Source organism: Triturus cristatus, chromosome 6 (genome assembly GCF_964204655.1).
Source record: "Triturus cristatus chromosome 6, aTriCri1.1, whole genome shotgun sequence".
Taxonomy (NCBI): domain Eukaryota; kingdom Metazoa; phylum Chordata; class Amphibia; order Caudata; family Salamandridae; genus Triturus; species Triturus cristatus.
In genome coordinates, this window is record NC_140589.1 from 823,932,431 (window position 1) to 823,957,461 (window position 25,031).

The following is a 25,031-nucleotide window of genomic DNA, read 5'->3' on the forward strand; positions in this document are numbered from 1 at the left end:
CACCAAGACTGCATTTTATTGATTTCCTTGACCACTTTTCCAACACCAATTGTAGTAAAGATTAAAATCTGAAACAAAAAATCTGAATTCCAAACTCCAGTTGTTCAGGTTTTGCCGCCCGCAAAAATTACATTTTCTGGAAATGTAAATAAGGGCTACAGTGATACCAAGTACTAGAAATTTGTGTGTATCTGCCCGGTAAGCTCCATAGAACGATGACACAGAGCCATGAGGGGAGGGGTGAGGATGCAGAGTAAAGAACCATGGTGCAGATAATTTTTTTAATCTACCTTGGAGACCGGTGAGCAATGGTAACTGCAGACTAATTTAGCAATGCAGCATCCTGGCATACCAAGAGAAGGCTACCAAAAAGCGAATTAATGATATGGATACGTAAAGGTAAGATGTGTCCATTTACTTTAGATGCAATATTGTTTACGGTATTGAAATGTAATTTATGTTTTTGTTCCCACTTAATATGATATAGCTTAGCAAAAACTTGGAGAGGTGGACTTATGTGCTTTCCTCCACGCTGTTCAATAAGTCAATATACATCAAATATAGGAGGCAACAAAAACACATAATTTGAACAAAAATTATTTATCTTGCAGTAGAATTTAACAAGCTCTTGCCATCGATCTTTCATCACGCATTTATTTTGAATATTGTGATCATCAATAGAACTGATGAGATCAACTAATGCCAGCACTGGTTTTCCTATTAACATCTGCCAATTCTCCAGTGCAAAAAAATATTAGTATTAGTTTGAAGCTGTAAGATAGCATTAAAAAACAAATTGCATTCGAATCCAGTTCACAAAGAATAAAGAATAAAATCAGTGTTCCCTTCTGGACACAAGCTAAACTGTGCACCATTCAATTAATTAACAAACTGTTGCCCCATTTAATAAGGCTTCTTCCAATATGAGTGATTCAAGTGTTTCCAAAATGAATTTCCATACACAGTTAGTCAACATATTAACTTTTACGCTCAATAAGCAATTGGAAGAAAATCTTTGATTTCATTGCATCCAAAAGGACAAAGAGCTCCAAGACTGCCTGAATCTTCTTTAAAAATTGTGTTGTCGAGGAGCTTAGCGCGCATCCAAGATGGTCGCATGAGCACAGGGCTCCCCGGACCCTCGCCACTCCTCACAATTTATCCTGATGATATCCTGATTTCTTGGACGGACTCTCGAAGGTGAACCTCGACTGAGTCCATAACTCTTTCCAGAATTTAAATCTGACTTGGGCGACCAGAATTAGAGCACTTTGAACTTTTGAGGCCCACCTGGAGGCCATGCCGGGGACTTGGTGATTTGTGGAGCCGGGACGTAGTTGAACAACAACGGCAGTGGGACCTCATCGGTGGCCGTACCCCCACTTTTGGTTTCGTTTTCGGATCCTGGCATGGTCTGATTGAGAGACCGTTTCGCTCGGCCGGGGACCAATCCGGCCTCCATTTAGTGTCATCGCTGCCTCCTCATCGTAGCCTACTGGGTCAAGTCGTGACTTTCTCCGGACCGTACGAGCCAACTTCTTGGCCTGTTGGTGCCCGACCTGCCGGCGGCCATTTTCACCAGGTCTTGCGGGCCCCTCCGGGGTGCATCTTCCAACATGACGGGCAGGGGTGAACCCGAGAAGCGGAAGACCAAGAAGTCTCTTCGGGGGGGACCGTTCCAGACAAATGTTATGGATCGTTACACTCAAGCCAAAGGATCCCCCGGGCTCTCCAGCTGTACCCCGGAGGACGCCAGAGAAGACCCTTCTGCTCCTGTTGACTTGTCCCTGCAGGACATTATGGGCGCCATCACCGGCATGAAGGAGACCATCGGCCAGCAGTATGAGGCTCTGGCTCGTAAAATTGACACGGTCGCCATTGATGTCACTCTAATCAGGGCCGACCTGTCGAAGACTAACGAGAAGTCATTGGATTTGAAGACTTCCAGCCTCACGGCCGATGTGTCGGAACTTCAAACAGACCTTGGTACTCTGAAATCGGCCAATGACCTGATGTCCCATCGGCTGGAGGATTTTGAGAACAGGGCAAGACGCAATAACATTCGCGTCATAGGTGTTCCGGAGAATCCCGAGACTCGTTCGGTTGACCTCCTGGTCGAAGATCTAATCCTCACCCATCTTGCCCCTTCTGGACTGAGCAAGTTTTTCGCTGTGGAGCATGCACATCGTGTCCCGGGCGGTAAGCCCAAGCCTGGCGCTCCTCCGAGGCCTATCATCACGAAACTTTTTCATTTCAGGGACCGTGATGCGATTTTGCAGGCTTCGAGAGTGCATGGCCCGGTGAAATTTGAAAACTCCTCTGTCAATTTTTTCACGGACTTCACTCAACTTGTCCAGGGACAGAGGATGGGCTTTCAGGGGGTTAAGCGACGTCTCCGGGACCTGGGACTTAAGTATGCTATGCTTTTCCCTACCAGGCTTCGAGTGGAATACGAGGAACGGACCTTCTTTTTCGAGCGACCGGACAATGTGAGTGACTGGTTGGATTCCCTGCCTGGTCGGAGCGATCGAACGGGGCACCCTGGCGGTGCCGAGGGTGGTGAGCCTACACAGAAGTGACCTTTCGGTCCCTAACCTTGACAATCGGACATTGCTCAGTTGGGTTCTATTTCTTTTGTATATTTTGTCTTATAGTAGTTCGCGTCCGGGTGGCGGGTGGAGATGGGCCTCTCTCCTCCTCCGGGGTCTTTATGTAGAATGGGATTGTTAGGGCGACAGGCACACTGCATTTTGGGGTGGCTTTATAGTCTGCAGGGGTGCAGGGAGGGGGGAGTTGTAACGGGTTTCGGTTGGGGGGTGGGAGGGGGTGTTTGTGTTCGTGTTTTCTTTTCTCAAGGCGGCATATTGGTTCTTTTCCTGCTTCAGGTGTCCTGCTCTCTGTGGGGGGACTCGTGCAACTTTTTTGGGGATGGGGGGTAGTGGGTTGAGGTTGATATCTTGGAACGTCAATGGATTGGGGGATCGTATCAAACGGGGTGTTGTACTGCAATATTTGCGTCGTTTGACTCCTGATGTGGTACTCCTGCAGGAGACGCATTTGGTAGGCAATGTGTGTCATGCTATGAATAGGTGGGGATACCGATTGGTTGCACACTCCGGGTTCACCACTGGTTCCAGAGGGGTTGGTATTCTGGTCCGGTCTTCCCTCCCACTAGAGATTGATAATGTCATCCTTGATGACAGAGGGCGTTATGCCGCCCTAACCGGTAGGTGGGAGGGTAAGACTCTTTCTTTAGTCACGATATATGTTCCCCCAGGCCTCCAGACCTCCACTTTCTCTGATGTTGGTCGGATGTTGCTGGAACTCCCTGATAGTCTTCTCCTCATGGGTGGGGACTTCAATTCCATGCTATCCGGCGACCTGGATCGCCACCCCCCCAGGGCCCTTCCCGTTTTCCCAATCATGGCTTGATGGGTTTTTGGACACCTTTTGGTCTGGTGGATTGCTGGAGGTTAATGCATCCGACGCAATGTCAATACACCTTCCACTCCGGGGCTCATGGGAGTCTCTCCAGGCTCGATTACTTCCTCATGCCCGCGGCCCAGTCCTCCCACGTTGGGGAGGTTAGACACTTGGCCTGGGGCATTTCAGATCACTCCCCTGTGTGGCTTCTTTTCGACACGGGGACGCAAGCCGCGAGGCGGATCACCCCTATTAACCCTTGGCATCTGCGCAACCCCAAGACTCGCAACAGTCTCATTAAGTCGCTCGACCACTACTTCCTGGAGAACGAGGGGTCTGTTGTGTCCTCAGTGTCCCTGTGGGAAGCCTTCAAAACTGTTATTCGTGGACAGGCCCTATCTTTAATAGTCGAGACCAAGAAAGCCAGGAATGGGGAGGTCGTGAAGCTGGAGGCCGAAATACTGGAGTTGGAGGCTGATCTAGACTTAGGTGTCACCCAGGATAGGCTCCACGCCCTTAGCTTGAAACAGTTTGAATATAAATCCCTTGTTACGGATGCTGCCAAGACAATGTATAGGGAACAGCAAGGTAGACTGTATGATGTTGGGGATAAGGCGGGTAAATTGATTGCATGGCTTGATAAGGAGAGAGCGAACCGTGTGGTCCCTGTGCTTCAGAATTCTGACGGTGTGCATGTGACTGACCCTGGCGAGATTGTGGAGTGTTTTGCTGACTATTTTCGTGTGGTCTACTCCCCGGTGTCCGATAGAGATGAGGATGACTCTCGTTTCTTGTTAAGGGACATTGCGCTGCCCTGCCTGACGAGGATCGAGAGTGCATGGAGGCATCGTTGTCGGCCGACTAGATTGCCACCGCGATTCGTTCCCTTCGTTCTGGCAAGGCTATGGGCCCCAATGGATTGCCTATTGAATTGTACAAATTGCGCCCGGATAAAGTTGCACCGTTTCTCCGTGATATGTTTCTGGAGTCGCGTGAGCTTGGTTCCCTCCCTTGTGACCAGCGTCTGGCCACTATAGTTGTGATGCTTAAGGAGGGCAAGCCTCGTGATCGTTGTGCCTCATACAGGCCTATTTCCCTATTGAATGCTGAACCGAAGATTCTCGCCAAGGTCCTTGCTAATCGCTTACTCGCGGTTATCTGTGACCTGATTCATCCGGATCAATCTGGTTTCATTCCGCACCGGAACACTGCTCTCAACTTGCGGCGCTTACATGGTGTTCTCGCCAGGGCGGAGTTTCTTTCCGAGCCGGCCATCTTGGCTTCCTTGGACGCCACGATGGCCTTTGATACGATAGAATGGCCATATCTTTGGGCCACTCTGGCGAAGTTCGGTTTCGGTGTGGGATTTATTAGTTGGGTGAGACTTTTATATACGGATCCGCTAGCTCAGGTTGTTGTCAATGGGAGGGTGTCCCAGCCCTTGGCTCTCGGGAGGGGTACTATGCAGGGGTGTCCGTTGTCCCCCCTGCTCTTTGCTCTTGCCCTAGAACCGCTTGCAGCCTGGCTCCGATGGGAACCGTCGATAAAGGGCATTCAGTGGGCCCCTGGCCTTGAAGACCGGGTTTCGTTGTACGCCGACTATATTCTTTTGTACCTCACCTCCCCGCGTGAATCCCTTAACGTCCTATTTGACGTCCTCACTTCTTTCGGTAAAAACTCCGGTTTGATCATTAAATGGTCTAAATCCTGTGTATGTTATTTCCGGTGGCCTCCCCCCCCCCCCCCTTACCGAATAGGTTTCCCATTCAAATTTCGCAATCCGGTTTCAAGTACTTGGGGGGGGGGGGGGGGTCTACGTATCGCTGGACCCGGCGGTCCGCCACGAGCATAATCTCCTTCCTCCTCTCCGGCGATTGAAGTTGGATGTGGCTCGGTGGCGTAGATTGCCGTTGTCGTCACTCGGTCGAGCGGCACTTTTAAAAATGATGTTCCTGCCCCGATTTCTCTACGCACTCCAGAACTCCTTTGATATTATTCCGGCGGCCTACTTCCGGGAGGTGGAGGGTTTACAGAGGAGACTTGTTTGGGACGGTCGCGCACGCATCGCTCTTGCAAAACTGACTCTCCCCTGGTACGCCGGGGGCATCGCGCTCCCGGACATCAGGAGGTATTATTGGGCCTCCCAGTTGTCCGCAATCAACCATGCTACGTATGCACCCGGTCCAAATCCGGCTTTCGAGATGGATAAATATCAGTTGCCTGGTGGCAACTTCAACAGAGCACTCTACTCTCGGACGGCGGGAAGGAACCTAACGAGACCCACTAAGATTGCAGTACGTGTGTGGAAGGATGCTAATGTGGCCATGGGATGGAATGATCGCCTGACACGAGCGACCCCCCCCTTGTTTGCATCGGACAGATTGGGATGCTTCTAGACCACGAAAGGTTTTGAGAACTGGGATACGATTGGCATTAGCAGAGTGGGTGAAAGGTGCGGTCAAATCCTTTGCGGTGCTTCAGAGTGAGTATGAGTTGAGGGAGTTCTTCAGATATGCACAGGTTCGTCACGTTTTGCTGTCGGTCTTCGAGGCCGGTACCACAGTCCCTGCATCTTCACCACTCGAGGACCGTATACTTGATGGTCATCTGCCCGATAGTACGATTTCCTTGATTTACAAGAAATTAATCGACAATCGGGCGGACCTCCTTGTGCGTCTTCGGGAGGCCTGGACTGGAGACGGGTTGGAGTTGGATGACGAAGACTGGCAGTCCGCACTGTCCTCCCCGAAAGAGGTCGCCATTCCTGCCTGTCTCCGTCTCGTCCAGCTCAAAATTCTTCACCGTGTTTATGTGACGGGTCCTCGTTTGGTTGTGATGGGTTTTTCTTCGGATGGGCTGTGGAATGAGCGCCACCTTCCTTCATATCCTTTGGGAGTGCCGCGAGGTTGCGGCGTATTGCCACCGTGTGCATGCTGTAATGGAGTGTGTCACTGGGGTCGCTCTGTTGCCTGAGGCTCGTCGATGTTTGTTGAATGTATGGGAGCCGAATGACTACAACGTCGCCCAGGCCCGGTGGGCGGCACTTGGGAACATGATTGCCTAGCGGGATATTGCGCAGCTTTGGGGTTCCCGACGGCCTCCCACCGTGTCAGTGTGGAAGGAGAACATGGACTGGTGCATGTTCAGAGAGAAGACGGTATATCTGGTTCGGGGCAAGCCCGGGGCGTGGGGTAGAATTTGGGGTCAGTGGAACATCTACCGAGGTAACATCTGTACGCCCCCTTTCGTAGATACTCCGGACATTTCTCTGTCCCCCAGATCCTGAGGTTCCTGGAATATTGTACCCCTTTTTGCTGATTGTTCTAGACATACCTAGTCTTCCCCCGCCTTGTTGTTAATAAGTACTTAATTAGTCCAGAATTATTACTTTCTAAATATTTGAGTAATTTTTTTATAGCTACCAAACATCTTTTAAATCTGGATTAAGAAAAATAGTCACATCTTCAAAACAAATAATGATGATTATTATTTTTATTATTATTATTTGGTTAGTTCAGATTGGTCCCAGCAATGTTAAGAGTGCATCTAATTACAAAAAGGCATATTATATCCAGATGATGAGTTTAAAAAAACCTGTATATTACAATCCCCAAAAATCAGCCATGTTCTAGTATATAAGAGTTTATATCTTCAGTGTACTAGTCACTTGTGGGTTGATTATAATAACCTTATGTGTTCAATGATGGCTAAGAAAGTCAAAGTTAAATGACTGTCTCTTTAAATATAGGTGATCATTTTTAAAACAAACTGAGCCGGTGCCATTGAAAAAAACTGTGTCAGTCATTGTCAATACAACTGTATGGTTCCTCACTTTGTATGCAGCATCACAAAGTAACCTAAAAATATTTTTTTTACATGCTAGTCTTGGTTTGTAACTGATAAACGTAAATGTTGCAAAGACCCAAAAATAAAATGTAATCTATTGTTTAAAAATGTAAAACAAATTGGCAATTTCACTTTGTTCAAAATGCAATGAGGCTGATTCATAAAAGCATTTAGACGTATGGGAAATAGTACCACTGGAAACATTTTTTTACTTACTCTTAAATCCCTTACATGCCATTGTGAATCAGTCCAACTCACTTTTAATAAATGTGCCACAGTTCTTTTACTTGTACTAAGTGTTGTGGCAGCATTTATGAAACAAACCCTATGAATGATAATATGAGGCACACTTCTGCATGAACGGGAAGAGGACTACTGATTGGTGGTTAACAATTCTGAGATTCTCAAGCAGCATTGTATTTTAATCCACAGGCTGGAGAGACAGATGAAACAGCAGTTGATTGATATGGCAACGAACCATGGAACAAGTATGTACTAATACTATATTAAAACATATTCTGAAATTGAGGATTTGTTGATTCTCATCTCCCAATAATAGGGGTGTGCCTTAGAGGGAAACCGGACACCTAACTAAAGTTGATGCATAATTGTTTCCCCAATTTAATGAGTTCCCAGCTTCTTCTGGGTGTCCTCTGTCTTTTTCACTAGGATCATTAATCTGGGACTATCGCATAATAGCACAATTACTTAATTCTATTCCGATTTCTGGACTACATCATCGGACAAATGCGGCATTATAAGCTATATGACTTATCAGATGTGGAGTCTGTCTGTTTTCATGCACAAGTGTTTTATTCAATGGAAATTGGGCGCAATACTGTTAGACGAAGGCTATACACTGAAGTACATTACCAATCGCCATAAACGACAATGTAGTCATAACTCCTGAGGGCCAGTGAGTTTCTATGAATTTGCAACTTGATTTCTGTGATCTATGAACAGAAGCGGCACTTCCCGCTACCTGGCAACTACGCCTGATGGTGCATGTGACTGGCTATTTGCAGAGACCAGAGTATATATATTATTTATACAGTGGCAGTCACCACTGTTGTGTTATGGTGAGGACTTAGTTACTATAGGCAGAGCGTTTTTTGGTTTGCTAAAAACTTTGGTGCCATCTGACAAAACTTTCCAAAATAAGTTCATCCACCTCCGCTCCGTCTTCGAAAATGTTTTGGGTGATCCGTCAATTGGAGGGGCAGAGAAAAAAATGGGAGGGTCCCAAAACGCAATTTACCCAGGCAATTTCCATAGAAAACCTTGAACAGTAATACAGTGTAGGAAAGTAGGATCTGCTTTTCTGGTTACCCCCACTTTTTGCCTGGTGCTATGCTGTTTCTGACTAGTCTGACTGAGATCCTGCTAACCAGGACCCCAGCCTCTGTGCTTTCTCCCCAAAATTGGTTATGGTGAGTACTTGGGTACATCCCAGATTCGCTACTGGTGTACCATTATAAGTCCCCAGTATATGGTACTGAGGTACCCAGGGCATAGGTGCACCAGGTGTCTCCCATGGACTGCAGCATGTATTATGTCACCCATGAGAGACCAATCAAATTGTGACTAGGGGACTCACATTGCAGCCTGTGTAAGTTAGTGCTAGCACCACTTAAAACAGATATAGCATTCCCTATATCTGAGGTCACTGCACTTAAAACCTATAAGTCACTCCTAAGGCAGGCCTTTTAATCCTGAAGGCAAGGTGCTTGGTTCTAAGTGTGAGGGTGCCCCTGCATGAGCAGGACACCCCTACAACCTTCGGAGTCCATTCTCCTGGGTTGGAAGTGCATCAGCCGTAATGATACATAGAGTGGCCATGCATCATTATGCGATGACCATCTCTAAACTGGCTGTAATGAACCCCGTCATGTTTGGTATCAAACATGTTGGAATCATACCCCCACACCATAAATGGTGTTAGAGGTATGATTCCATGCACTGTAACGCTCCTCTAGGAGGCCCTCAGTGCTCCCGGTACCGGTTTTGTAGACCTGGACAGCACAACATGGCTCCTGCCAACCAGAGACATGATTCTTCCCTCCTGGTGCTGAGCCAAGCTCGAGCAGGGGAAGGCAGAACAATAGGTATCCTATCACAGGAAGGTGTGACTACCTCCCAGACAGGATTTAGTGTATTGAGGCCGGATGGGAGCACTTGCCAGCGCCACTCAGTCTGCTTGAGGGGCACATTTGGTGCCATCTTTGCATAGTCCAGTTCAAACCAACTCAGGGAGCTGTTGGCTCTTGCTCTGGGGCGAAACTGGACAAAGAACATGGGAGTATGCTCCCCACTGTCTGACCCCTCCCATGGGAGGGAACCCTGAATCGTCCCAACCCTTTCCTTAGGGTATTTAATGGTTCACCTGTAAGTGGATCCCTAGATGAGTCGTGGGTCAAGATTCATTTCAAGATACCACATCTTCTTCGACCGTCTGGGCACTCTGGACTTCGCTGGACCTTGCTTTGGGCTCCAAAACTGCAACTGGGAAGACTCCTGCTGCACCTGGTCTTGTCGTCCTGCAAATAGGCTGCAACGTCTGTGGCAGTGCTCGATACAGGAACGTGCCAAGGCCTGTGGACATCCAAGACACCTGACGGAATCTCCCTTGAAGTGAAGGAGTCAATCAATCAATATGTTTTTTTTCTGCAAAAGCCGAATAAAGTACTAAGTCAGGGTTACAACAATACAAAAAACTCCCATTAAGGTCATCAGTTGTCGATTTCTATTCATTATTCTAAAACACCTTCTAAAATGAACATATAAAACACAAGTATACCAAGCTATAAAAAGCAAAGTGATCACACATTCAGGCCTACTCTACTCATGGAACTTAGTCACAGCTAGTCCTAATCCTAACTGGGGCCTTTAAAAAACTAAGAACATGCCATAATGTGGACCCTAGAAGCATAGCTAAGAAGGTAAAAGCAGGACTCGCTTGATTAAAACTTGCTTTTTAAAAAATTGGAATTGGATAAGTCTTTCGCAGCACCTCATCACTGCAGAACATTAAAAAATGAATCCTGTCCTGAGGACTTGCAGTCACAACCGCATGGAAGCAGAGTCTCGCCTTTACTACTCCCTCGCGGGTGAGCGAGGAGGAGATGGAATAAGTCCGATCGGAACCTTGTCAATAAAAAGCGGTAGTACGAGTTGGGAAGCCCTGGTAGGTACGGTTCCATAGATTTTGCGGTTTTCAAGATGATATATTTGCATATATTTGGCTTCATTAGCTTATGCTCTTCCCTGTCCACCAATCGCTGTCTAAGAAAGGACTCCTTGGCCCAAAGTAGGTCCTTCCTTTTGATTAAATCCGGGTTGCTAAAGAGATCCGCCCTTCCTGGAGTCCTAAAACCTTACCGAATGTATCTAAGCCAAGGGATATGATGGGCATGGTCAAGAGCCATACAGTCCCTTAGGATATCTTTATCTAAGGTGGTCCCCTTGTTCAACTAAACTTTGAGCCAATGAGCTGGGGGGCGAAACGACAAACAGGTAAGACGTACCCAATTCTTCATGTACGATAAAAGTAGAGGTTCCCTGGGGTACACACAGGAGATGTATCGGGAACCTATTTTTGATTCTTTGTAGCTCCTCATGGGATATATGGCCCCAGATTTCACTACCATAAGTAACCGTCACTTTCCTGTATCTACAGCCAGCGCAACGAAGCAGACCGGTCTCGCGTACTCCAAAAGGCTCCGCAATACAGATGGTGGTTCTCCACATCCCTTGAGGCCTGCCCTGTCCTCTCACCAAGTCTGAGGCCAGTATCCCTTGTTTGAGCTGCAGGCACCAAACCCCAGTGCACCGCGTCAACTTGTCGTTGCTAAGGCTTGTTGGCATCCTTCCTCCAGGATCTTCGGGCTCCAAGTAGCCCCACCTCAAGCATCTCCTGTAACCAAGATCTTTGTCCTCACCGCATCACTTACACCGTGGGCCTGCATCTTTGGTAAGCTGCTCGAGGTCCTCTTGCGACTCTAGTGCCTCAGGCCTGTGGGTGCTCTTGAGGGTCTTGTTTGATTGCAGTGGGCTATCCTGATTGCTTAAGGCCTGCTCTGATTCCCATGTTTATGGTGAGTCACCTGGACCTTGCTGGTCCCAACACTGCACCTTTTTAGCTTACCACTTTTGTTCCAGCTGCCAAGGCTTGTTGGTGCTCCCGACTGGGATTGACCCCTCAAATCTCAGCATCCGATGTGGGACAACTTGTGAACCACTCCTGGTCTTCCACAGCATCTCCTGGTCTGCACAGCTGCAGCTCTAAGGTCACCATCAGTTCTCCTGCATCACTCGACATCGGTGGGCATTCGTCTTCCATGCCTCCTGGTCACTCCTGAGTGGCATGGACTCTGTCCCCTCTGCTTGCAGGTACTTCTCATCTTGAATCCCCTTTGGGTTCCACTGGACACTTTCGCCTTCCCCAGCAGCGGCATCTTCCTGAAGCCCTCCATTGAGTTAGATGGCGGTTTCCGACGCCACTTCCAACCTATGAACCCGGCTTCACTGGTGTAGGTATCCTGGTTCCTAGGATATCCACGGGCGGGGTGGCTCTCCAAACTTCTGTCTTCTATGGGGTTTCTTCAAGGTCTTCTGGGAAGGGTATTTCTTCTTTAAAATTTCAACCGCGACTTACCCATTGACTTGTATTGAGCCTGCAGTTGTGTTCCCACTCTGCACACAACCTCCGTGGGGTTCCTGGTTACTTACCTGGAGTGGTTCCTTGGGTCCCCGGCACTTCTACGTCTTCTGGGTATAGTCTTGACTTGAGTCATGGTTCGTATACCACTTTTTTAATATATGGTTTGGTCTCTCCCTGGCGACCCATGTGTTTTCGTTTTAGTTCCCTTTTTTCTTGCAAAGTATTGGGTGCATTGTGTATATCTCCGGGAAGGAGATAGCTGTATGTGTTAGTGAGTGTCTTATAACAAATACATATTTTTATAAATACACTTTCTGGTTCTTTTTCACTTAGTCTGTACCAATTAGATTATGTTCTGGTAAAGCTTGGGCGGGGGGGTCCCCTTGAAGGACTGGGTACAAGTTCTGGCCGCAGGCAAAACTTTGCAGCCAACTGCACTTGGCCAAATGCAAGAGGAGGGGTGCACATCCTGGCCACAGGTCATGCCTTGTGACTAACCCTATGATACCGCCAAAGGCCTTTGTGGGGTTTGGGGGGTGGTTTAAGCACAAGGCCTGGCTTTAGGCGCTGCAGCCAAAACCCTAGTTATGCATGGTAATAAAATACTATTTGACGTAAATTAAACAAATTGCAGGAAAAAACTAAAGTTAAAGTAGTGATATAGTTCGGCAATAATATCCAGCTTAAACATATAACATTTTAAAGCAAAAGAATCTACTGAAATTCACTGCTTTAGGTATTTCAAGTAACACCCTCACCATGCACTGCTAACTTTACTTAAACATTACTCATGACCTATTCTATCACATTATTGATCATAAATAAGACATCTGAAATTAGATCATTGATGACAACCCTTTGCATGGCAGGGACGCAAATTATAGTTACTTGAATAAAACTGGTAAATTGCACTGTTTTTTTCCAATTTACAATGTTATGCTATAAAGTCACTTTAAAGTTTGTTTTTTCTAGTCATAAAATATTTATTTATTTATTTAAGAAAATACATATCGTAAATATACTTATTTCAAATATGTATTCTTCTTAATTCCATTTTTTTGTACGGTGGGGTGACCACCAGTGGAACTCCCCCTTCACACAGACTATAAGAAAACTAAAGGTTTATTACCTGAGCCTAATCTGCCTTTCCATGGGTTGCACCTTTGCCAATGGGTGAAACCCTAGACTCTGATAACTCTGGTTGTTTAAAGAATCTGCATTTTCTATGGGTATATCCTCCATCAACATTTCATTATATATGGTTTGTAGATGTTAGTTGATGCTATCTCCAGGTTTTATAATATGAAGAACATCGTGTTTCTCCCAGACCGCAGCAGGTGGTGAGCTGTTTTGGTATGGTAACTGTAGTGTTAGGAAAATATTGTTTTTTTCTCATTTAGAACTAAGGCGCAAAGCAGCTTTAGTAGTTTTTTCACTATTAGCAAGGCTTTACTTTCATTTGGATATTAAAAAAATATTGAATGTCCTTGGTGACAATCTGCAGGTAAGGTTACTTTTGCATTTTAAGGTGCCAGTGCTTTAGTCAACATTTTCATGTTTTCGTGGAATGCAATATTTATTCAAATCATGAATCCGCTCACATTAAAATAGTCTGTCATATCTTCGAAGTACCTAACATTAGGTAAAGTTTGAAACAAGCCAATAGCCAGAACTAAATATAAAGGAAATAGGCAGACTGGCATAGAGTCTGTTCGGGTTAAAAGGCAGAGCAAGTCTAAGCATAAAGTGCACGGAGTTTGCTCCCTAAGAATGTTAGGAAAAGTCTGGCACATTGTCAAAATACTGCATTTTTTTTAATAGTGTTTCAGGCAGAAAAGTCACACAGTCAATATGGTGTGCAATGACATAATAGGGCTGGATTAACATTGATAAACCTGTAAAAGCACCAATCACTGATGAATACACATGAAGTAAACATTTTACCAACAGCTACTTTGCTGCATATTAATAAACAAAATGTCAATAAACAAGAGGAGATGACATGACTGTGCATTTCATTACAAACACAATAACCCATTTAAACAAATGTATGGCTAATTGTAAGAGCCGCGAGCAAAATACCTTGAAATTTACAGAGATGAGAACATCTCGGGCACAGCATTCTCTTGAGAAAGACACGTTGAATATATTTGTATTTTGTCATCAAACAGACACCATGAAGAGAGCTTCTATTTTGCTTATTTTTCCAAAAAGTAAACGAACACAGCAATATACATGTAGAAAAACTCATTCGTTGTAGAATACAAGTGCACATTTGTTCTGAACGTCCATGCAAGATGGTTGATGCCTTGTTTTTGACTGAGGCCTAGTTATGCTAAGTTAAACACATCTCAATTGAGCATTAATTTAAAACAATTTAATACGGGGGAGGAGCCTAGCGCTTGACCAAGATGGCCGCGTGAGCCTTGAGCTCCCGCTACCCTCGCGCCCTCCTGCAATCATCCTGTCCTAAATCCTGATTTTTCATGCACGGAATCCTGCAGATGAGTCACAGCTGGGGCGATTGACGTTGTCCGGGCTAAGATCGCCCACCGGGGACCGAAGTTGTGCGTGGCGGAAGATTGCGGCCTACCTCCGAAGGATGCCAGGGGCTTGCGTTGGCAGGATGCCCGGCCACTAATTGAACAACAGCGGCCTTGGGAGGTGTGAACTGACGGAAGGATGCCGCTGCACTTTCACTTTCTCGCCCTTTGTTTGCTCTGGGTTGGGAGTGCTCCATGCAGGCCCTCTATTGTCTGGAAGACCTCCACTCGGTCCTGACTAGCTGCTGCAGTCCTAGTTGACCCTGTTTCCTCTAGCGGAGTGAGGGACGTCCTTTTGCGACTGACCGTCCTGCTATTCGAGATGTTGACCAAATCGGAGGCAGACAGGTCGAAGTCTAAGACTACCAGGCGGGGCGGCTATACCCAATCCAACAATATGGATCGTTATGCCCAGCAGAAGGAGTTGCCTGGTGGATCGGGACAGTCGCTGGAAGCACAGAAGGCCGATTCATCCCCAGCCTCGGAGTTATCATTGCAGGATATCAAGGGGGCGATAGATGGGATGCAATCTTCGATTGGGCGGCAGTTCGAGACCCTGGCGCACAAGGTGGACATGATCTTGGTTGATGTCAACTTGATTCGCGCGGACCTGGGCAAAACCAACGAGCGGGTCAAGTCCCTGGACCTCCAGACCACTGGCCTCGCGGACGATGTCTCGGAACTTCAGGCCGAGGTTCGTAAGTTACGAACCACGAATGACCTCTCCGCCCGCCGGCTCGAAGACTTTGAAGGTCGGGCCCGGCGCAACAATGTGCGCCTTATTGGGGTCCCGGAAACTTCAGAGGAGCTCTCCGTGGATTTACTCGTCGAGGATTTGGTGGTGAATCATCTTGCGCCTAAGGGCCTCGGCAAGGTTTTTGCGGTGGAGCGGGCTCACCGAGTGCCTGGCGGACGGCCTAAGGTGGGAGCCCCCCCGCGGCCGATTGTCGCCCGGATCTTTAATTTTCGGGATCGGGATGCTATCCTGCAAGCATCGAGGGTGACAGGCCCGGTGCCTTTTCAGAATGCCTCTGTGAGCTTTTACCCTGACTTCACCCAGATGGTGCAGAAACAGAGGCAAAGTTTCCTGGGGGTGAAGCGGCGACTTAGGGAGATGGACCTGAAGTATACCATGCTTTTCCCCGCCAGTCTACGTGTGGTGTATGAGGATCGGACTTTCTTCTTCGAATCACCGGACATGGCAGGGGACTGGTTGGATGCACTCCCTCGGCGACAGCCCGGCCGGGACAGCGTGGATGGAGCGGAAGGCGACCGGGATGGACAGAAGTGATACCTCCGGTGTCGGCCTGTTTTGACTCAGCCCCGGACAGTGACTCGCACCTTACTGCAGTACTGGGAGGGCGGCGGGGGGTAGATAGGAGCTCTTTCCTCCCTTGGGGTACTTTTTGTAGATTTGTTTTTTGATAGGGCGACAGGCACACTGCAAGTTGGGGGGGGCTTTGTAAGCTGACGCAGGGGTGCAGGGAGGGGGGGGGATTCGGGATGTTGGGGTCGTTGTTTGGGGTTGTTATTTTCTTGCAAGGCGTAGCAATGTTTGTCAGTATTGTCCGATCGTGGTTCTCTGGGGGGGGTGGAGGTCTCTTTGTGTTCAGGGATGGGGGATAGGGGCTTAAACATAATTAGCTGGAATGTTAATGGCTTAGGGGATCGTATTAAACGGGGGATAGTCCTGCAATTCTTGAAACGGACCTCGCCAGATGTGGTCCTCCTGCAGGAGACCCACCTTATAGGGAATATGTGTTATGCACTTAACAGAAAGGGTTATAAATTCATTGCTCGCTCGGGGTTTTCCTCGGGCTCCAGGGGTGCGGGCATACTAGTTAGAGCTTCCCTACCATTCGAGGTTGACGCCACCATTGCTGATGACAGGGGGCGCTTTGTGGCTGTGGCGGGGAGGTGGGAGGGCAGAACGTTGGTATTGGTTTCTGTTTATGTCCCTCCTGCCCTGCAGGCCTCCACGTTTGCCGATCTGGGCAAGGCCTTGTTGGAACTCTCCGAAGGGATGCTAGTGGTGGGAGGAGACTTCAATGCGGTTGGTTCTGGAATGCTCGATAGGTACCCGCCCAGAGACACCGGGGGTGCTCAGAAGTGGCTTCCCGACTTTATTGATACTTTTGGTCTGGTGGAGTGTTGGAGGCTACGACACCCCACTCAGAGACAATATACCTTCCATTCCGGGGCCCACGGGAGTCTCTCTCGGATTGATTACTTGCTCACTCTGGCGGCGCACGCCTCTTTGGTATCTGAGGCTAGGCACATGGCACGGGGCATATCTGATCATTCACCGGTGTGGGCCCGTCTGGATATTGGCCGGGTGGTGGGGGGCAGGGTAGCTCCCATTAACCCCTGGTACTTTCGTGACCCCAAGCTGCGCAGTGCGTTGCTGAAGACAGTTGACCACTATTTTCGAGATAATCAGGGTTCAGTTGAATCTGCGGTGTCCTTGTGGGAAGCTTCTAAGACTGTACTGAGAGGGGAGGCCCTGTCCTTGGTAGTTGCCGCCAAGCGGCGGAGAGACGCCGAGGTGATACAAGTAGAGGACGAGATAGCGGCTTTAGAAGTGGCCTTGGAAGGGGATGTTGCAACGGCCACACTGCATAATTTGAGCTTGAAGCAATTGGAATATAGGGATCTGGTGACGAACGCCGCCAAGACCCTCAATAGGGAGCAGCAGGGTCGATTGTATGACGTTGGTGATAAGGCCGGGAAATTGCTGGCATGGTTGGATAAAAAAGAGCGTGTTAATCGAGTGGTGCCGGAGTTGTCGACGGATGGGGAGAGGTTGTCACTGACTCAGACGGTATAGTTCGGTGTTTCTCGGACTATTTTCGTACGGTATACACCTCGGTCTCGGATAGGCCGACTGAGGACTCGTGTGACCTTCTGCGTGACATCGCTCTGCCCTGCCTTTCTGCCATTGATAGGGATGACCTCGATGGTGATATCACTGTAGACGAGGTGGCGTGTGCTATCCGTGCGTTGCGCTCCGGTAAGGCTTCGGGCCCAAATGGTTTGCCGATAGAGCTGTACAAGCTTTGTCCGGATAAGTTGGCTCCTCACCTGCGCGCCATGTTCGTGGAGGCGCGGGGGAATGGGTTTCTTCCGCTCGATCAACGGCTGGCGACGATTGTGGTAATACATAAAGACGGAAAGCCCCGGGACAAGTGTGGCTCCTATCGGCCGATATCACTTCTCAACGCCGAGCCGAAAATCCTTGCTAAGATCCTCGCTAACCGCCTGGTCCGGGTGCTTGGCGACTTGATCCACCCGGATCAGTCGGGCTTCATCCCGCACCGTAACACTGCACTGAATCTTAGACGCCTCCATGGAATGATTGCTAGGACGGGCACGATGCGAGAGCCGGCTATTGTGGCGTCCCTCGATGCCACGATGGCCTTTGACACGGTGGAGTGGGCATACCTGTGGGCAGTGCTAGCCAAGTTCGGCTTTGGGCCTGGATTTGTGGGCTGGGTGAGGTTGCTCTATGAGGGGCCTCTTGCTAGCGTCGTGGTGAACGGGCGGGCGTCGGCACCGTTCGAGCTCGGGAGAGGCACCCGGCAGGGTTGTCCCCTGTCGCCGTTGTTGTTCGCCCTTGCTCTTGAGCCGCTGGCGGCGTGGATACGATGGCACCCGGACATACGTGGGATTCGTTGGTCGCCTGACCACGAAGACCGTATTTCACTCTACGCCGACGATATTCTGCTATACCTCACCTCGCCCAAGAAATCTCTGATAGTGGTTTGTGACGTCTTGACCTCTTTCGGTAGAAACTCTGGCCTAGTCATTATTTGGGGGAAGTCATACTTGTATGTCCTGTGTGGGGATGTCCCGCCTGTCCCGCGCAACTGCTCGATCCAGATAGCCCAGCAGGGCTTTTTGTATTTGGGGATCTATATTTCTACCGACCCCATTTTACGCTACGAGAAGAACTTGCTCCCTCCCTTGGCGCGTCTGCGGCGGGATGTGGCGGGCTGGCGGCGGTTGCCGCTTTCCCTCCTTGGCCGTGCCGCTCTGTTCAAAATGATGTCTCTTCCCCGTTTCCTCTATGCTCTGCAGAATACCCTTGACTTGGTCCCGGCCAGCTACTTCCGTGAGGTCGAAAGCCACCAGCGCGCGCTCTTGTGGGACGGGCGTCCGCGTATAGCGATTGCTAAGTTGACGCTTCCGTGGTACGACGGTGGTATCGCGCTTCCAGACATTCGACGTTATTACTGGGCCACCCAGTTGAGCGCGATTAACCATGGTGTATATGGTCCGGCGCTGAGCCCCGGCTTCGCCATGGACCGATGGTTGCTACATGGGGGTAATTACCACAGAGCGTTGTACTCGAAGTCGTCGGATTTAACCCTTACGGGGCCCACCAGGGTGGCCGTGCATGTATGGAAGGTGGCGACGGACTCACCGGGCTGGAAGGGTAAGCTTACCCTTGCCACCCCTCTGTTTGACTCCGATATTCTGGGAAAGCTTTGGCATACAAAAGGGTTTGAGAAATGGGACCGGATCGGTATATCCAGGGTTGGAGACCTTTTGGTTAAGGGTAGGATAAAGTCATTCGAGGAGCTGCAGAAGGAATAAGAGCTAGGGAGCACGGAGTTCTTCCGATATGCTCAAGTGTGCCACGCCTTGCGGTCAGTCCTTGTAGAAGGGGAGAAGGTGCCTGAGTCCTCTCCGTTAGAGGACCGGATCCTGGATGGTCATATGCCAGAGAGCACGATCTCGCTCATTTATAAGAAACTTATTAATGTTCGGGCGGATCTTCTTCTAGGGTTGCGCGATCAATGGACCAGGGATGGCCTTGAACTAGATGATGAGGATTGGCAGTATGCAGTTTCTTCTCCCAAAGAGGTCGCTATCCCCGCGCGCCTGCGGCTGGTGCAGCTTAAAATACTCCATAGGGTCTATGTGACGGGGCCCAGGCTGGTCCACATGGGTTTCTCTGAGGAGGGCTTATGTAAGAGAGGCTGTGGTATGGTGGGCACCTTCCTACATATTATTTGGGAATGCGGGGCGATTATGGAGTTTTGGAGGCGAGTCCGCGAGGTGATGGGGGAGGTGACGGGAATTGTCATGCAGCCTGAGGCGCGATGTTGTCTCCTGAATGTCTGGGGTCCTACTGACCACAACGCGGCACAGACTCAGTGGGTGACCCTAGGGAACATGGCAGCCAAGCGTGACATTGCTCGGCTGTGGGGCTCTAATAGGCCTCCTACATTGACAGCGTGGATGGAAAACATGGATTGGAGCATGTTTAGGGAGAAGACAGTGTATTGTGCTCGAGGGCGCCCTCGGAAATGGTACTCTGTATGGGGGCCATGGAACCAGTACAGAGGGGACATATGCCTGCCCCCAGACCCGGACCCGCCTGAGGAGCAGCTCTCCCCTTAGCGTTCTTTCCGGCTTTGAATTCCTTGCTGGTATGTGTTTGTCTTCTTGAGTCTCTGACTTCCCCTCCTTTCCCTTACTATAGACCTGTGTCTGTTGGACGAAACGGGGCTCGTCCCCCCTGATGGGAACCTCTTTTGGTGCTTACAGTACTTATCGCCTTGTTTGTGTTTAGGTTTGGATTTATGTTTATTTAAAACAGAACCTTTGATTCTCCTGTCAGTAAAATGTGGACGCAAGCATGTGTTGTGTCTCTAAAGCTGCCGTACCTCCGGGTTGTCGGCTGAATAGCTGTGTCACTGATTTTAAAAATAAAGGTTTTCTAAAAAAAAAAAAATAATAATAATACATTTTTACATGGTGGACCAGTATGGTTGGTAATCCATCCAGTTCCCCATGTGCTGGGCTAGACCTCCGGAAGCACTGGGACCTGGGCTAGGAATTTGTTTGGGGTGGTTTGGTGTGCTGCACTGAAATTTAATAGAAACAGACAACAGTAGGGTACCCTTAAACCCAGCTGAAACTGGGTGATTAGTATACATGGTAAACAACAATGTCTCAACAGGCAATATTTAAAGACCATTATAGAAAAAATACACATGAATTGCAAAAAGAACGAGCCAGAGAGCATAAATAGTAATGTCACTTAATGTGAGGAGTGATCTCGCCTTTTTTTTCTCTGCCTTTGCATTTGTTACTTGCGCCGTTCACTTTGTTTTGCACGAACATTATTTTTCACAAGACTGTACAGGTTATATATACCTTTAATGTAACAGTGTTATTATCTTTTTCCTACCTTCCTCTAAATGCAGATCACTCTTTACATTAAGTGACTTTACTATTTCTGCCTCCTTGTCTCGTTGTCTTTAATTATTGCCGGTTGAGACATTGTTGTTTGTTATATGCACTCACATTTTAAGCAGGGGATTGGTGGATAGCTGCCTAACTGCATTTGTCCCAGTTTCATTGCAACAATTGTCAAGTGGGACTCCTTTTTAACAATACCCATGTGTAATTCCGAGGTATGTAACTCAATTATGCATGTGGTACCAGTATCCCATTCATATCTTATACAGTTTGTTGCCACAAACGTTTGCTCGAGACTGTGCTTTTTCAGTGTTTACAAAATGTATTGACATTTAACGTTTTTTTTAACAATACCATATCTAACATGAGGTGGTGTACAGATGACGATCACAGACAATAAAAAGATATCTTGCTTTTATGAGGTGGGAAGCTCAAAAATCACTTTACAACACCTCTTCTGTTTTTGGGAGAAGTGGATTTGGGACAGCATTCAACTTGCTGTTCACTCAAAGGGATGGGGAAGGAGAGCAGAAAAGCAATGTGAGATAGCCACCTCTCTGGCCTTTGCTCTGGCACGAGGTATGGGGATAACTCTGTTCCATATTGACCAGCTAACCTCTCCAGGTTCCTCACACACAACACCCAACAGGCTGCTGCTAAGAGGAGCATTTTCTGACGTTATGAAATACAATAGAGATGATAGGACAGATAATTGGTAGGTTGAGGGAAACCGGGAGCAAAGGAAGCAGAGGTGTGAGGGGGAGGAGTAGGTCTCTAGTCACCAGCCCTCTCTTTCGAAGTCCTTCTTGATCTTTCAATTGAATTTGTCCAAATATTTTCACATCCTATGCATTCTAATTCATAACTGCAGTGCCTTGTGTAATATATACAATTTTAAACCAAGTTTAAAAAAAATATCTATTTGTAATATTGAGCACTGCATCGTGGAATGCACATGTTGATTTTCCACATCTTCAAGTTTGAATGAGCCAACCATGAAAGATCATGACACTGTTCAGGTTCTGTCCCTCATCCCGGTGATCTTCTACTTCGGGTACCCGTCCGTGATGCCACCATTCAGAGCCCAGTGGAGGACACAAGGGATCAACTGGCACAGTCCCAACACAAGATACTCCGCAATATATTTAGAACCGAGCCATCCGTTACTCACAATGCCGAGCAAGCCTCTCGGCACAAGAAAAACCTTCCTGGATATGATAGCCCCACTTCCAGACATGGGCCAATACCATAACATTACTTAATTTATATGACTGTTTACTTTGACACACGCCTCCATTGCATTTCTTACTTGGCTAAGATGGCCGCCAAGTTCGGTCCCTCATCTGGGGGATCTTTTATTTTAGGTGCCCATCTGTGATGCCATTCAGGCACAGCCTACTGGGGAACTGTTAGACCTGTCAGCCCTTTGGGTGGTCCCTCCTCATCATTATTTATTTTGTCCCACTTTTGCCTCAAACCCTGTTTGAATTTTTCCTTTTTGGGAACCACCAGACTTTTTCGTGTTGCTACAGATTCAGGGAGCCATTTTAGCTACCCCTGAAACTTCTGTCTGAGGGCCTGAAGCACAAAATGGTGGCCACCTGTGACATCACCAGCATCCACTGGAACCTACCAGCACCTTCCAGAACATTCCAGGAGATTCCAGAACTCTGTGACAGTTGGAGACCGTTTAGAATGTTGGGAGGATAAGAGAGGCAGTTGGCAGTTGGAGTTGGCAGTTGGCACCTGACTGGTGAAGAGAGAGGAGCACAACAGTGAAGGAGGAAGGAGTGAAGCAGCAGGGGTGGAAACTTGTGCCTGGAGTGGGGTCCATAAACCCACCCTTGATACTTGTCCCTACTGATGGATCCCAGCCTATAGCCCTGTGTGGGAAGAAGACAGAAGAACACCATCCTAAGGACCTGGACAGCAGGAACAGGCCTTAGAACCAAGAAAGCAGTAAGATTCTGACCTGAGAACTGGTTTCCCTGGAGCCTGGCGTCGAGTAGCCGAAGACCTGGAGCCCGAGGTGGAGAAGCGGCGCTGACTGAGGTAGCAGACGTCGTACCCGGAGCCGCCTGAGGTCGTAAGAGGGCGCCGGCGGAGGTCGAGAGGAATACCAAAGGTCGAGGAGGAAGTGAACCGAGGTCGAGCGAGCGGCGTCATCGGAGGAGTGAAGTCCGCCCTCCGGAGTCGTCGGAGACCGAGGTAGAGGAGCACCGGAGGTCGGGAGTGAGGATCGCACTCCGGAGTCGCCCGGAACCTGTGAGGAAGAGCACCGGAGGTCGGGGGTGAGGATCGCACCCCGGAGTCGCCGGAAGTCGACAGCGAGGCCAGGCCGGCCGACGTCATCGGAGCCGAGAGCGCCATCGGACCGAAGCCGCCCGAAGTCGACATCGTGAAGAGACTGCCCGACGCCGTCGAATCGGAGGTCGAGATCGAACCGAGGCCACCGACATCGGACCGGAACCGCCTACCGGCGTCGACAAAGAACTGACACTGTGCCGAGGCCGCCGAGACCGAACCGGAACCGCCTCACGGCGTCGACACGACTCCAGCGGCGTCGGAACATCAGAAAAGGGCAGTAAGTGGAGTAGAGGGCGCCTAAGGCCCTGTGGAGACCTGAGAGACTACTCTAAGGGGCTAGGGAGGTGCTGAAACCCACCTGACTGTGCCTGGGGTGAACTGGGACTAACCTAGAGAGGTTGTGTGGAGAGGGAAGCCAGGGCATTGGAATTTCCCCCCCCTTTTGATCTACCTCAGTTTAGGCCTCAGCCTTTGCCTCAGCCAGGGAGTAGGACCCCCCAAGCCTTCAACACCCTACAAGCTGTGCCTGGGCCAAATCAGCCCTTAAGTATTGGAGTGTCATCTGATTCATGAGTGTTATTGTATACTTCTAATTATTTATTGGGGAAACTGTATTTATTAAATTCTTATCTATTTAATGCTGCACTGTATTTATAGGTCCACAGGACTTGGTGTACAGTATTTATTGGTACAGTATTTATTGGTACAGTATTTATTACCTCAAAGTATTTAATGGTCTGTATATATTGCACTTGTATTTATGCCCTGTTATTTATGATCACCCCTATTTATTTCAGCAAACAGCAAATATTTATTTGACCTGCGCTATTTAAGAATTTGTATATTGTGATTGTTATTCATTTTCCCAATCAGCAACTAAGAGAAAAAGATAAAGAAGAATATTTTCATAATTTTTACGGTGTAGAGTCGTTTTTGGAACGGATGCACGCATGGTTATTGTATGGGTATATTGTATGCTTAGCACTGCGCCTGTTTCCTGACCACTCGAGCCAAGCTACCCCATTGTGTCGGGAAGGTCCACCACCACCCTGCGGAGTGGGAGTGGGCTGGTTCCAACATAAATTGGTGTTCAGTGGTGGGATAGAGCTGTGCCTACGTATACTCAACAATAACTGTGGGTAGTCCATAGGCCTACACCGGGAGTTTTCTCAAAGCGGCCTTCCTAATTGTGGGTTTTTGTTTTTTCCAAATTTACTCTGGTGGTGGGAGGAGGTATTATTAAAGGTACCCCCCTGCATAGTTACTGCACAAAAACCTGTCCTCTAACCTGAGTGGGCAAGATGGAGTTTGTTCTTGAAAATCTAGACACGTACACTGTGGCCCAACTCAGGGAGTTTTGCCAGCGAGAGGGGGTGTACTGTCCCCCAGGAGCAAAGAAGGGTGCACTCCAAACCAGCTTAAGGGCTTGGGGGGAGGCACGCAGGGAAAGCAAGGCTGAGGAAGAAGACAGGGATGGAGAGCCTGACCCCGAGGGGGCTGAGATGTACCAACCTGAGGTGGGGAACCTGTCAGCAGGGCCCAGAACCATTTCTAGGGGGGGCAGCCGTGCCTCTAGCGGGGGCTTGTCTGAAGTGGAGTTAGCAGACCGGAGGGAGAAAAGACAGCTCACATGGGACTTAGCAAAGCTGGAGAAGGAAAAAGAGGAGCAGAGGATGGCCCATGAATTGCGACTGAAAGAAATAGATCTTCAGATTTTGAGAATCGGGGCACCACCTGTTCCTAATGGTGGCAGCCAAAACCAAGAGTCCACCAGGGAATCCAAACCTTACCTGCCAAAGGACATTGTAGCGAGCTATGGGGCAGGTGACGACATCGCCAAGTGGCTAGCAGCCTATGAGGTCTCATTGAGGGCCCATGGGGTTCCAGCGAAGTATTGGGGAGGGGGACTGTATAAGTACATGCCTCCAGCTGGTAGGGATGCTTTATTGGCCCTCGAAGAGGAGGAGCAAACCCACTACCCCACCATGAAACTGGCGCTCATCAGGAAGTTTGGACTAACTCCGGAAAAGTACAGACAGAAG

At 48.7% G+C, this 25,031-nt stretch overlaps 1 protein-coding gene across 2 annotated transcripts in view; it reads left to right on the forward strand.

Moving 5' to 3' along the window:
- The window catches only part of LOC146817933 (centromere protein H-like), a 232,619-nt gene that overhangs the window by 92,300 nt on the left and 115,288 nt on the right, over positions 1-25,031 (forward strand). For both annotated transcript variants that reach the window (XM_085609272.1, XM_085609271.1), the window contains exon 3: positions 7,702-7,757. In XM_085609272.1, the coding sequence (XP_085465398.1) occupies positions 7,702-7,757 (56 nt within the window). The remainder of the gene's footprint in view (positions 1-7,701; positions 7,758-25,031) is intronic.